We start from the raw sequence: 14651 nt of genomic DNA, 5'->3' as shown, positions 1-14651 counted from the left end.
TTTATAACCCTATACCTTCTTCTAGAAGGCAGAAGCTGAAAGAGATCATTTCCGGGGTGCGTACTATCCTGCGCTATCTCTGCTGCTTTCTTATGGCACCTGGCAGCATAGATTTGATCTAAGGTGGGAAGAGTGCACCCAATTATTCTCTCTGCGGTCTTTACAACCCTGGACAGCATTGTTTTTTCCCTGGCCGTGCAGCTCCCAAACCACACACAGAGACCATAAGTTAATACGCTCTCCACAGTGCAATGGTAAAATGCCATCAACAGGTCCTTTGAGAGATTGTTTTTCCGGAGGATGCACCAACCATATTACTATAATAGTATTTGCAACATTCTGAAGCTGAGTGTAAGCCTTCCTTACCACGGCATTCTGTGGGTTTGCTTGCTCATCGTGCATTTCCCTGATTTCCTGTTCTGTGGAAGCGTGGACTTGACTCAAGACACTGAACCATTGACTGAAGGAAGAGAAAACGCAGAAAAAAGGAGGAGATCAGTAAAAGATTCTCATTCAGGAGGATTGTCTTTCCTACTGTCTTGAAATGAAACAAACGTCTGATGACCCGTTTAATTTTCCTTGGAAGGATATTCACATTCCCCACTTTCTAGATAAAGCCAAGAGGCACCCCACGCCCTCCCTACCGCAGTTAATGAGCTCCTAAAACAATTAACTATTGTCTGTAAATACAAAATAAATTTGTTTCATGAATCTGAATCCACTAATCTTCATTCTCCAATTTGTGTGACATTTTGTCAATACAGTGGTATCTTGGTTTAAGAACAGCTTAGTTTATGAACAACTTGGATTAAGAACGCTGAAAACCCAAAAGGTGTTTTGGTTTGTGAACTTTGCCTTGGAATAAGAACATGTTCCACTTCTTATTGAGTGTGTTCCATGTGTAAACTGAGTCCCCCACTGCTATGGGAAAGCACACCTTGGTTTAAGAACGCTTTGGTTTAAGAATGGACTTCTGGAACAGATTAAGTATGTAAACCAAGGTACCACTGTATTAATATTTACCATTATGACAAGATGAAACTTTTTTTTATTCAAAAGAAGGAATGCTCTCCGTTGGTAGACAGAAACCCTGAGATTTTTCACAGGAAAGCCGCCAGTGATTTTTACACTAACACTGTATCCGAGTACTTTAAAGCTATCTCTAACATTTTTCTTTTTGATTAGAATGCACAAATTTTATCAAACGAAATACAAAAAAGCACCTAGATTCCATACACATTTCATTCAACACATAAAACATTTTGTCATCCATTTGAAATAGAATTCCCTACCTGAATCACCTTTTCATACATTGAATCACTAGATCCCAACTTCTCCAAGTTACTCTGTATTTTTATGTTCCTCAAAAATGCTGTTTTAAAAGCACTACCTGTCCTCAAATTTTCCTTATTAATTCTTGGCTGATATTTGATTCCTTTTCCAAGTACTAGCAAAAACAATTCTAGCTAATGTACGACAGAAAACTTGGTTGCTTATCCAAATAAACACTGGTTTTAACAAACCAAAGTGTCTACCATCCTATTAAACTGAAAATGTTCATTTATGAAATTAACCACAATCCTCCAATAATTCATTGTGGTCACAAACTTCCACCATATGTGGGAAAATCTTATTTTGATTCCTTACATAGCAGGTATCTCCCGATTCTCTACTTATGTGGTCCATTTCCCACAAAGTTCAATGCCATGTTGTGTTCATCTTGACACAATTCTCTCTTTAATTTACTGAGACATTGTCCTTTAGTAAATAAAAAAATTCTAAACTTCCTTTTTCTAATATCTATGCCACTTTGAGCCGACAGCTTCAGGGCATTAATTACAATGGCTTTACACCCAACAGAGATAAGAACTAATGCACAACCCAACACTGCAAAACTGAGACTATTTCTTCCTTAATGTGCATTATTAGACATTTTATACTGCATGTTATTGGCTAGGTTTTTATTGTTAATGGGTGTATAAAATATTGTGACACATTTATTCATGCGCTACCTCCTGCATTTTATTTTTCCTTCAAGGAGCGCAGGTGCTGCTGACACAGATGCTTTTATCACACTGGGTTATCAGTATGCGGATGATACCCAGCTCTACCTCTCTTTCAAATCAGAACCAGTGAAGGCGGTGAAGGTCCTGTATGAGTGTCTGGAGGCGGTTGGAGGATAGATGGCAGCTAACAGATTGAGGTTGAATCCTGACAAGACAGAAGTACTGTTTTTGGGGGACAGGGGGCAGGTGGGTGTGGGGGACTCCCTGCTCCTGGATGGGGTAACGGTGCCCCCGAAGGACCAGGTGCGCAGCCTGGGAGTCATTTTGGACTCACAGCTGTCCATGAAGGCGCAGGTTAATTCTGTGTCCAGGGCAGCTATCTACCAGCTCCACCTGGTACGCAGGCTGAGACCCTACCTGCCCGCAGATTGTCTCGCCAGAATGGTGCATGCTCTGGTTATATCCTACATGGACTACTGCAATGTGCTCTACATGGGGCTACCTTTGAAGGTGACCTGAAAACTACAGCTAATCCAGAATGCGGCAGCTAGACTGGTGACTGGGAGACCACATAACACCGGTCCTGAAAGACCTACACTGGCTCCCAGCACGTTTCCGAGCACAATTCAAAGTGCTGGTGCTGACCTTGAAAGCTCTAAACGACCGTGGCCCAGTATACCTGAAGGAGCGTCTCCACCCCCATCATTCAGCCTGGACACTGAGGTCCAGCTCCGAGGGCCTTCTGGCGGTTCCCTCACTTCAAGAAGTGAAGTTACAGGGAACCAGACAGAGGGCCTTCTCGGTAGTGGCGCCTGCCCTGTGGAACGCCCTCCCATCAGATGTCAAAGAAATAAACAACTATCAGACTTTTAGAAGACATCTGAAGGCAGCCCTGCTTAAAAAGGTAAAGGGACCCCTGACCATTAGGTCCAGTCGTGACCGACTCTGGGGTTGCGGCGCTCATCTCGCTTTATTGGCCGAGGGAGCCGGCGTATAGCTTATGGGTCATGTGGCCAACATGACATGTTCCCTGTTTAGGGAAGCTTTTAATACTGGATGAATCATTGTATTTTAATATTTTGCTGGAAGCCGCCCAGAGTGGCTGGGGAAACCCAGCCAGATGGGTGGGGTATAAATAAATAAATAAATAAATAAATAAATAATTACAAGCCTATGTACTGAGTTAGGTTGAAAGAGAGAGGGGGGTTTGCCCGAGGCAATCCAGCGCTTCCTTTGCCAAATATATCCATTTTCTAAGTGGGATTGATTTCTGATTATTTTGTAGGAGATGCGTGCTATTTCCCTCATTTATAGCAGAGACAAGGAAGCTGTGGCCATCCAGTTGTATCGGGGGGGGGGGGCAGTCAGCCTGGCCAAGGACTGACAATGATGGGAAATGTAGACCAGCAGTGTCTGGAATGACACTGATTTATAGACCTAAAAGTTTCTTTTGATTGACTAAACAGAGAACCTTTATAGTCCCCGAGTTAAATCAGCTAAACATTAACTTCCTCCTGGTGTTTCTGTTTAGAGCCCTTCACACTAATTCTTGGCCAAAGGTGAAAACAGATAATGACTAACTATTCTGGCATCTTTTCCAGTATCAGAGGAGTTGAACAAAGGCTGCACTGTGCTGTCCCCGCCTTTCTGTTCTGTCTTCATGCGAAGCTGGGATCATCTAAGGCTAACCTTTTCTGGACCAAGGGCCAAAACTTCACCCGTGACCAACTCTTTGAGGGATGCATGCAAGCCAGATGTGGGTGTGGCAAAAAGTTGGTTTGGCCAACTCACTTTTGCATGCATATACACAAAGGGCACAAGTCTATATCCTCAGATGATTTATGTAGATTTGCAAAGAAGAGGGGGTTATTGCTGCCTTGGCGCTTATTAAAAATATTCATCTGATGACAGACATCTGGGATTATTTGCCTCTTCATCAGGGTCCCTAATGTGAGCAGAGAGGACTAGAACCCACTTTTTTTGGTCTCAGCTGCCCAAAACTTATAGGTGGAGATTAAAAAAATTGCATTGGTGGGGAAGGCTTGATCTGACCCCTGGGCCAGGGATTAGCTACCCATAATTGCAACATGATTGTGGAAGAAACATGACTGTAATATCCCCATGAAGATCCAGTCCTCTGTATTATGTGACAAGTTGTCTTGGGCTTCAAAGAACTACAGTGGTACCTTGGGTTAAGTACTTAATTCATTCCGGAGGTCCGTTCTTAACCTGAAACTGTTCTTAACCTGAAGCACCACTTTAGCTAATGGGGCCTCCTGCTGCCGCCACACGATTTCTGTTCTCATCCTGAAGCAAAGTTCTTAACCTGAAGCACTATTTCTGGGTTAGCGGAGTCTGTAACCTGAAGCGTATGTAACCCGAGGTACCATTGTACGTATATGGAAATTGCTAGCTGCTGCAAAAATGCTGGTTGCTAAGAAATGGAGAACTAATTTTGCTCCCACATTAAAACAATGGTTTTCTGAAATAACGAAGGTGTCTGAAATGTCAACACTAACAGAATTACTGAAGTCAGAATGTTTATACAAGAAATGACCTTTTTTTTAATGTTATGAAAGACAGATATAATTACACACACACACACACATACACACACCCCAGAACATCTTACATAAGGAGCATGAAAGCCTAACACCTGGGAATAAAGAGGAACAGAGGAAGAAGGAGAGGTTCAATTCTGCAGTACATTGGTACATTTTTTGTTAAAAGAGCCAAGTACTTGGGAGGTAGGCAGAAATCTCCAGGGGACCTCAACAACAGCGGCAAGAATTATATTAGCACATGCTTGGAAGACAGAAGAAATACAGTGGTGCCTCGCAAGACGAAAATAATCCGTTCCGCGATTCTCTTCGTCTAGCGGTTTTTTCGTCTTGCGAAGCAACCCTATTAGCGGCTTAGCGGATTAGCGCTATTAGCGGCTATTAAAGGCTTAGCGGCTAAAAGGCTATTAGCGGCTTAGCGGCTTAGTGGCTATTAGCGGCTTAGCGCTATTAAAGGCTTAGCGGCTTAGTGGCTAAAAGGCTATTAGCGGCTTAGCGGCTTAGAAAAAAGGGGGGGGGGAGCGAAAAAAATCGCAAGACTCGCAAGACGTTTCCGTCTTGCGAAGCAAGCCCATAGGGAAAATCGTCTTGCGAAGCGCATCGAAAAACGGAAAACCCCTTCGTCTAGCGGGTTTTTCGTCTTGCAAGGCATTCGTCTTGCGGGGCACCACCGTACCAACGAAAGAACAATGGCAAGGGAAACTTATGGAATATGCAGAATTGGCAAAATTAAAAGTTAAATTACATGAAAAGGAGAACAAAGACTTTCAAAGACAATGGGAACCATTTACAACATATATGAAGAAGCAACATAAAGAACTGGACTCACTGGCAGGGTCTGAATAAAGAAACACAATTGTATATAGCAAAAAGTAAGATTATATGTATTGGGAAAATTTTGGGAAACAAAGGGTGAGTAATATGGAAATAAAGCAAAATGGGAATATGAGGGAAGTCCAGGGGAGGGGGGGGGAATATGGAAAATTGTTATAGGATGTTGTTATAAAGAAAATCTGCCCTTTTCCCCTTATGGTGTATCCAAGAGCCCATATAGAGTCCTTAAGTGGGTTCCCTATCCGTAGGAGAAAATAACATAGAGGCCAACCAGAGAATATTGAGAAGCAAAACAGCTATTAAGCCTGATCTTTATTAAACTGTTGCAACAGGGTCCTCACTCACCACAAGCAGGAAAGAGGAGGAACCCAGAACAAAGGTGTGCCCGCCCTTATATAGACTTTTGAAATTGCCCACTCTCAAACTCCAGACCACCCCCAGAAACATCATACAGACATCACAGGAGGCACTCTAAAACAGAATCCTGAGTGTGTGGTTTATCTCCTGTCTGGCAGGTTACCTGATTGCATTATCTGGGTTTTGGCCACTCTTTTGTTACTATAACTACTTAATTCCTGAATCCAGGTCACAGGCTCGCCCTCTTCACACCTTAAATGTGCCCTTAAGGCAGGATTTGTGAGCACAGAGACAATGGGGAGGTTTTCTGATTTCCTCCCCCCTTGCAGAGAAACACTTGGGTAGTTTGGGAGAGTCAAAATGGTTTCAGGACTGTCTTCCTATACTGTTTCAGACATGTGGTGTATATATTTATGTACGTGTTTGCCTTGTACATTTAATTTATATTATTTGTGACCTTAAATTCTTATAACAATGTATACATGGAAAAACCAATATAAATATATATATTTTTTTTTTTAAAAAGGAAATCTCCAGGGGACAACACTGATGGCCATATTTCACAAATCAATTCTCTGCCAACAAACAGCTTTGTGTTTAATCTTTCTTGTCGTAGTGTGTCATGGAAAGATGAAGAAAATGTTAAGAGTGGAACGTGTGGGTGCTGTGTATACTACACACATTTTGAAATGCAAACAATTATCTTTGTGTTTGTAGGAAAAAATGGTTTATGTGACAGAAGAGAAAAGTCACCTTAAACGCTAGTAAATCTTGTTGGCACTTTGACAGATCACAGATGGTGATAAAAAACCAGATCTGGATCCTATATTTGAACCTGAACTAGTGAGGTATAAGTGGATAGTGTGTGAGACTAGAATGTGGGAGAAATTTCCACTTAGGGATGAAGCTCTCTGGATAATATCCTTGGACCAATCACTGTCTCAAATCCACTGTGCAGTATGTGAGGCTAAAATGTATACCGCCTTGAGCTGAGATGCGACACTCATGCAATAAGTAAATATTTTCAAGTGTCAAAGAACTGGGAATTGAACAAACGGAATCAGACCACTGGAGAAGAAGAAGAGAAGAAGAAGAGTTTGGATTTGATATCCCGCCTTTCACTCCCCTTCAGGAGTCTCAAAGCGGCTAACAATCTCCTTTCCCTTCCTCCCCCACAACAAACATTCTGTGAGGTGAGTGGGGCTGAGAGACTTCAAAGAAGTGTGACTAGCCCAAGGTCACCCAGCAGCTGCAGGTGGAGGAGCGGAGACGCGAACCCGGTTCACCAGATTACGTGACTACCGCTCTTAACCACTACACCACACTGGTGTATTAGAGAGGGTATTAGGGGCTTTTTAAAAAAAACCTTCATTGAGCTCATTGCTCCATTTGAAAAGAAACTCTCCACAGCAAGATTGGGAGAGGAGGAGAAAAATTCCAAGCTATGGTAACTTTGAAAGATTGTAGCCTTCTCTTAGGTAATTGCTGAAATATTAATATTTATTCTGCTAGCAGTTGTCTTGAGCAACCTGAAGGTTTTTAATCTGCTGAGCAGCATGGGTTTTAGGGTGCTTTATTCTACCTGATACAGTCTCCAGTTACTGAGTGTTATCACTAAAGGGAATTACAGACCAATCTACTACACATGCTATAGCATTTTACATCCCGACTTGCAAAAGTATCAGAGTGGGCAAAATTGATCAAACCACAGATTGCACATTCTTAGTAAAGGTAAAGGGACCCCTGATCATTAGGTCCAGCCATGAGCGACTCTGAGGTTGTGACGCTCATCTCGCTTTATTGGCCAAGGGAGCCGGCGTACAGCTTCCGGGTCATGTGTCCAGCATGACTAAGCCACTTCTGGCGAACCAGAGCAGCGCACGAAAACGCTGTTTACTTTCCCGCCGGAGCAGTACCTATTTATCTACTTGCACTTTGACGTGCTTTCAAACTGCTAGGTTGGCAGGAGCAGGGACCGAGCAACGGGAGCTCACCCCATCGCGGGGATTTGAACCGCCGACCTTCTGATCAGCAAGTCCTAGGCTCAGTGGTTTAACCCACAGCTCCACCTGCATCCCTCACACATTCTTAGAGACAATAGCAAATCATAGTACATTTTAAGCTCTTTTCTTTGTGGATATCTTTTGGAAGCCTGGGCACTGGGCCCAAAACTTAGAATACCGTCAGCAGAACTCTGTATGAAAGCCTCCGTTTGAAAACCATTCTACTGCTTCTGCTTATTTTATTTTTCTGTGGGTGGGGAAAGAATCCCGCAGTGAGTTTATCGCTGGTCAAGTTGTACGAGGCTTCACATCTGCAAAACATCAGTGGCTGGAAGGGGAAAGGGGGAGACAGTTCTTACCTCGCGTCCTCAGGTGACTCAGCAATCAAATGATAGGTCCTATCGGCCATGACAATGTCAATCCCGTTTTCCTTAGTAGTGTTATCAACGATATCTCTAAAACGGACAGAGAAGTGAGAAATACGATGAATTCGTACTGTCAGAACCCTGATGCCCCGTCTATCTTAATATTATGCCAGTGGAGTCTAGTTTTTAATGCCTACAAACAATTTTGCCCCTCTTTTGTTTCCACGGAGGCACCAATCCATTCTTTATCTCCATGCAGGCTTTAATATGGATCTCCTTCATCTCCACCTCATTTTCCTTCAGCTATTGATCTGTGCCGGCTACCAGCCGCGTGCAAATTTATTATGTGTTGTTTTAGGAAGATGATTTTTTTAAAGTCCTGGAGCTCACGCTAATCTGGACAGAGCACATAAGGCTTGTTTCCAAAGGGCTGTGACTGGGAGGACAATGGGTGCTTAGTGCCGCTCGGCAGATCAGAGGAGCACACGGGAAGGCTGCCAACACCATCTCCTCAGCTAAGATCCTGGCAGAGGGGAAAGGCATGGCTTTTAACACCCAGTCGGAGGGAGGTGAGAAAGAACGGTGCCTTGAAGTTGAGGAGCTTTTTACCTCCAAGGACACCTTAAGTCGACTTTGCTTACTTGGCTGTTCGGATTTCAAGTGTTCCCTTGAGCTTTTCTTCGCTATCGTTTTCGAAGTACATCAGCCGGGACTGCCGGAGAACAAACCAACGCTTCTTCCAGTTCCTTCTGGACAGCGTGGACGAACCACCACCTTTCTTATGCAGCCAGCCTTGCTTGAGAGCTTCCTGTTTTGAGCGGAACCACAGGAAGGTTTCATCTTTCAAGACACACCAGCGGCGCTTCCAAGTGTTCATCAACCCGCCTTGAGGAAAGGGAGAGAAATAGGTTGTGAAACCTGCGTTTGTTTAACAACAACAACAACAACAATATGCTTCTAACAATATGCCAACACTCCTTCTAAGGGAATGTAATGTAGATCAGAACTATTTCTCATCGGACAATCTGGATGCTTATAAGAAACAGAATCTTAAAACCATTGGTCTATACAATTGATAAATATTGAAAACTGCCTAGGGTCAAACAAGCAAGCATTCACCAGGTTTAACAGCTGATTGTCACAGAGTTGTACCCTTGGTTTCAAGCTCTCTACGCTCAACCAGCATCCGAGAGAACAATCAAGCTTCAGGCTTTTTCTCCTAGTTGCTCTCTCATCCCAGCATTGTTCTCCACGACCCAATCCTTCTGTGGATGGTATAATCCATATTACATGACCCTCAGTCAAAGTGCCTTGTCAGAATGCCTTCGCTCTGGCAAGTGGAGTGATGGGTCTATCACTCTTACAAATTAAAAGAAGAAATACAAGGTCGAGTTATGTGTGACTATTATACATGCAGAAACTCAATAATTTGACAGAATCTAGTGAAAACCAACAGAATAGATCATGGGCAGGCAAAGTAAGGCCTGGGGGCCAGATATGACCCAATCGAATTCTAAATCTGGCCCACGGATGGTCCAGGAATCAGCGTGTTTTTACATGAGTAGAATGTGTCCTTTTATTTAAAATGCATCTCTGGGTTATTTGTGGGGCATAGGAATTCGTTCATATTTTTTTCTTCAAAATAGAGTCCGGCCCCCCACAAGGTCTGAGGTACAGTGGACTGCTGAAAAAGTTTGCTGACCCCTGGTATAGATCAAAATTCTTGGTCTTGAGGGGACTGTTTCAGAGGAAGAATTTGAAAAATGGACTATTTAAGAGCAGCTATTTCTGCAGCTTTTACTTCTCTTTTATGGCACTTTCATGTATCCTGGTAAACTCTGCCAACAGTTTGCACCTCTGATCAACTTGATTGATGGCCTCTAACGATCTTCTTGGATTTGTTTACTCATTACTTGCCCCTAATTTATCATAATTTCTACTTTACATCACCCCACAGATAAGTAGTGTGAATACACAGTATTTGAGAAAGAAGACCACCACATTTTGTTTGGCTATTTAAGTTACTCTGGGCTGTTTCTGTACCTTTCATGTACAAAAAGCTATGGAAATAAGGGAGGCTGACACAGCTGTAGACAGAATCCCTCCGATACGAAAGTTCATCATCGGTATCAAACCTTGAGTCAAAGTCTTCTTCGCTGTCTTCAAACTGGAAGATCAACATAAGGAGGGAAATTAACTGATAGGAAAAGGCTTAGCTGCAGATGTTTTCATCACATTCCAGCCTTATTCAGATGTTAAAAGTTCAGTGGTACATTCATATAAATGCAGGATCTCCTGATCTCCGTGTTTGACTGATCCCTTCTCCTTGCTGTGAAGGAAGAAAGGGATGAAGGCCAAAGTCCCCTGCCCATTTCCCATAAGCAATCCCTAGAATTGGGGTATGGTGCACTAATGTATTTACAGATCCTTTGCTGTAAGCTTACATGCATTCTCACCCCCCCACGCTACCGAGAATACGGACGTTCCTAAAACAATATGTTCCTTTTGGCAAAAATATTATTTCCCTTTGTCTCTTTCTACCAAGGCTATTTACCTTGCTTCCACAAAATAAATTGACCTGTTGGTCATCTGTTGTGTCATTCATGTTCACTAAAATTAATCCTGTGCTCGTTTTTTAACAGGCAACAAGTTCACTTTTAGTGTGACTGCAGCCTAGCTACCAAAAAAAATTACTTTTTCAGTGGACTGCCTGTATGGGTAGCAGCAGAAATGAACTTCTGAGTCACAGCAAAAACAAACCAACTTCCAAAACCCAATGTTTTGACAAACAATAACTATTAAGAAGGGCTTCTTTTTTTAACCCCGACTCTTCACAAACTTCTTTTTTTCCCTTTGGCGAAGGAATTCTTCCCTGTGGCTTCTCTTGTTGTGACATATACAATTCAGGAAATAATTTTATTCCTATTGTGTTAGACTCCAGAGAGTTATCCCTGTGAGGTCTAAGGAGTGGTGTTTACACCATGCCGGAACAGCAGTCATTAAAGTAAGCACTGGGTATTTTTATGTTTTTATATTGCTGCTAACTAGAAACGGGACGCAGGTGGCGCTGTGGGTTAAACCACAGAGCCTTGGACTTGCCGATCAGAAGGTCGGTGGTTTGAATCCCTGCGACGGGGATCCCGTTGCTCAGTCCCTGCTCCTTCCAACCTAGCAGTTCGAAAGCACATCAAAGTGCAAGTAGATAAATAGGTACTGCTTCAGCGGGAAGGTAAACGGCATTTCCGTGCGCTGCTCTGGTTCGCCAAAAGTGGCTTAGTCTTGCTGGCCACATGACCCAGAAGCTGTACGCCGGCTCCCTCGGCCAATAAAGCGAGATGAGCACCGCAACCCCAGAGTCGGCCACGACTAGACCTAATGGTCAGGGGTCCCTTTACCTAGAATTTGTACTTGGAATATAATAATACTTAAAATAATGTCCTTACATTTGTGTACTTTGAAGAACCACAAGTGCTGAGTTGGCTGCCCCCACTTAGGAAAATACTTTGATGTAAAAATTATTTTATCAAGCTGTGACTACACTTTTGGATTGTCAGGTTGTATTTGTATCTTATGGACTACGCTGCCCTTCATCTTTTGATGAAGGGCAGTATATAAATCTAATTAATAATAATAGTAGTAGTAGTTAAGTGTAGTCCTTAATCAAGATTACTGTGGCACAATAACTTTTGACAATGTGACGGCTAAACCAGGAAATCTTGACATTATTCTTATTCCTCCCAAAGAGATGTACATTGGTACCTTGGTTTGCTAACAGTCTGGTTTGCATATGTTTTGGATTATGAACGCATCAAACCCGGAAGTGCGTGTCCCGGTTTGCGAACTTTTTTTGGTTTACGAACAATTTTTTTTGGATTATGAATAATTTTTTTAGAGGCCCCATTGGCAAAAGCGCGCCTTGGGTTATGATCTCTTTTGGTTTACGAACGGACCTCTGGAACGGATTGTGGTCGTAAACCAAGGTAAAGGTAAAGGGACCCCTGACCATTAGGTCCGGTCGTGGCCAACTCTGGGGTTGCAGTGCTCATCTCGCTTTATTGACCGAGGGAGCCGGCGTACAGCTTCCGGGTCATGTGGCCAGCATGACTAAGCCGCTTCTGGCGAACCAGAGCAGCGCACGGAAACGCTTTTTACCTTCCCGCCAGAGCGGTACATATTTATCTACTTGTACTTTGATGTGCTTTCGAACTGCTAGGTTGGCAGGAACAGGGACCGAGCAATGGGAGCTGACCTCGTCGCAGGGATTCGAACCGCCGACCTTCTGATCGGCAAGTCCTAGGCTCTGTGGTTTAACCCACAGCGCCACCCGTGTGGGTTAACCAAGGTACCACTGTAATAATGGCAAAGAAAGCAATACTCACGGAAGACTGAGCACCCTCTGAACTAAACCTGTATGCCCCAGAGCTGTTGTACGTCCCCACAGAACAGCGGTAGTCGGGGGACCACTGGCTGCTATGAGAATTGGAAAAGGTCACACTGCTTCCGGAAGTGATGGCGCCGTCTTCGTAGTCATCTTGGTCATAATCATAGTCCGCATCGGGAGTAATTAACTCTGTGGAGTTCTGGGGCTTGCACGATACGTTTTCCGGCATGCAGTATGTGGATTCACCGCTGGAGGAGTTGTGGAGACTGAGGGTGTCGTGGCCAGAAGGAACAAGCGTGCTGTTGTTGCCTGTGGCAGGACTTGCCGGCACCACCGTGTCATTCATATACGGATCTTCTTCTGAAGAGTCGTCGCTGGTCCTGATGCCGCTCGTCCTCTGGTCCGAGTGGCCATGCTCGCTTGGGTTTGGCGAATCCTTGAAAGCGTCGTCATCCGCTTCAAAGCCCTCGTCAACCTCCTCCTCAGGGTACGGCTGGCTGAAGTTGAAACTGGGCTTTTCGCCCCCCGCGCTCCCGGTCAACTCGCTGAGCTCCGAGCAGAAACCGCTGCCCACAGAGAGAGTCCTCTCGATGTTTCGGACACATTCGTCAATTTCGTCGAAGTTCAGGGACTCCAAGAACTCCTGCGCCGCACGGCAGGCCTCGTCCTCCAGCCGCTTCAGTTCCTCGTCCCGGAGCTGCTGCAGCCTCTGCAGTGACGCCTCTGTCAGCGACAGCTCCTGTTGCTCCTTCATACGCTGCAGGTCTTCAATCTCTTTCTCCAGGCGAAGGATCTCTTCGACTTGCTTGTTTTCTTTTTGCTTCTCCAGCTCCCGCTTCAGTTCTTCTTCCTTCCGAGCTTTCTGAACGGCCGCCAGCTCCTGCCGCCGCTTCTCCTCCTCAGCCTGCAGTTTGACACACAAGATTCCTTAATCTTTTTTTCCCTTCTCAGTAATATTTATTATTTTTCATACAAAAGCATAACAAAAAAGAGAATAAACAATAAAAGAAAAAGAATAAAAAAATAAAAAAGAAGAATGTGAAACATAAAATACTTCAAATTTTCCATAGATCACCACATAAACTAAGACTTGATTAATTAAAATCCATCTTCATAAACCTATTACTTGACTTCCTCTAATCTCTTCCATCTGAATTTCCTTGTAATTAAATGTAGCAGTTTCCAATATCATTATTTCATAAAACCGTATTACAGTCATAATCAAATTTCCTAACTTTTCTTATTGTACATTTTCGTCTTCTTGGTGTTCCTCTTCTTTCTGGTCGCGGATTCTCCCAGTGAGATCAGCCAGCTCCATAAACTCCATCATCTTCATCTGCCAACAAGATTCCTTAATCTTTGCCTTGCTAGGCAACTGCAATTCTGCCACATTTTTCCCCACGTTGAAGAACTCATCTCCCCCTTTTGCACAAGACACAGTCTATTTGATTACACTGAGCTGTGGACAGCAAAAACATGACCAAAGCTCGGGGCATGAGGTGTGGAAGGACATATTTTAAGGCACACAAGGCTGTTGCTGAAAACGGTAGTTCCCTGCGGGGTCCTCTTTTCATCACCTCTTCTGGAGGTGAGGTTCTAAGTGCACGTCTGCAACACCGTGTGTCATATTGTGGCTCAGCCTGCTTGGCTTTCCTTCTCCAAACACAAGAGATGCAGGATGGGGAGCCATAGCGTCCAGCATTGGGACAAGAGGAAGTCACACTGGAGTTCCAAGAGTGGGCAGATAAAAGTATGTGGCATTGTAACAGATGCTCATATGGTAGAAGAAGAGGCAGAATTGGGTATATTGTGTTTGCAAGACTTGACACTCCCAAATGCTTTTTACAGACCTATGGAACTGTTGGGGACTCTTGCCTAAATTCAAGAAATAAATCGTACTTTACTCCTGATGGTTCCTGGGCATCCTTTGTGCCAAGTCGAAGTGGAAACATAGCTGTCAACTTTCCCCTTTTTTAAAGGGAAATTCCCTTATTCCGAATAGGATTCCTCACAAGAAAAGGGAAAAGCTGACAGCTATGAGTGGAAATTGAGAAAATAACACCCAGGTCCATGGTAAATATTACTGGGTCTTCGATTGTGAGCCTCCAGGGAGAGGACTATAAAATGTTACAAGCCACAATCAG

General features: G+C 43.7%; 1 protein-coding gene across 2 annotated transcripts in view; it reads right to left on the bottom strand.

The window, feature by feature from the left end:
• The window catches only part of MYO10 (myosin X), a 200700-nt gene that overhangs the window by 19572 nt on the left and 166477 nt on the right, over positions 1–14651 (bottom strand). For both annotated transcript variants that reach the window (XM_053397125.1, XM_053397126.1), the window contains 5 exons: positions 12506–13411; positions 10170–10293; positions 8768–9011; positions 8121–8216; positions 367–460 (listed from right to left, as the gene is read on the bottom strand). In XM_053397125.1, coding sequence (XP_053253100.1) covers positions 367–460; positions 8121–8216; positions 8768–9011; positions 10170–10293; positions 12506–13411 — 1464 coding nt within the window. The remainder of the gene's footprint in view (positions 1–366; positions 461–8120; positions 8217–8767; positions 9012–10169; positions 10294–12505; positions 13412–14651) is intronic.

This window comes from Podarcis raffonei, chromosome 7 (assembly GCF_027172205.1).
Source record: "Podarcis raffonei isolate rPodRaf1 chromosome 7, rPodRaf1.pri, whole genome shotgun sequence".
NCBI lineage: Eukaryota > Metazoa > Chordata > Lepidosauria > Squamata > Lacertidae > Podarcis > Podarcis raffonei.
This window is presented reverse-complemented; position numbering and strand designations above follow the sequence as displayed.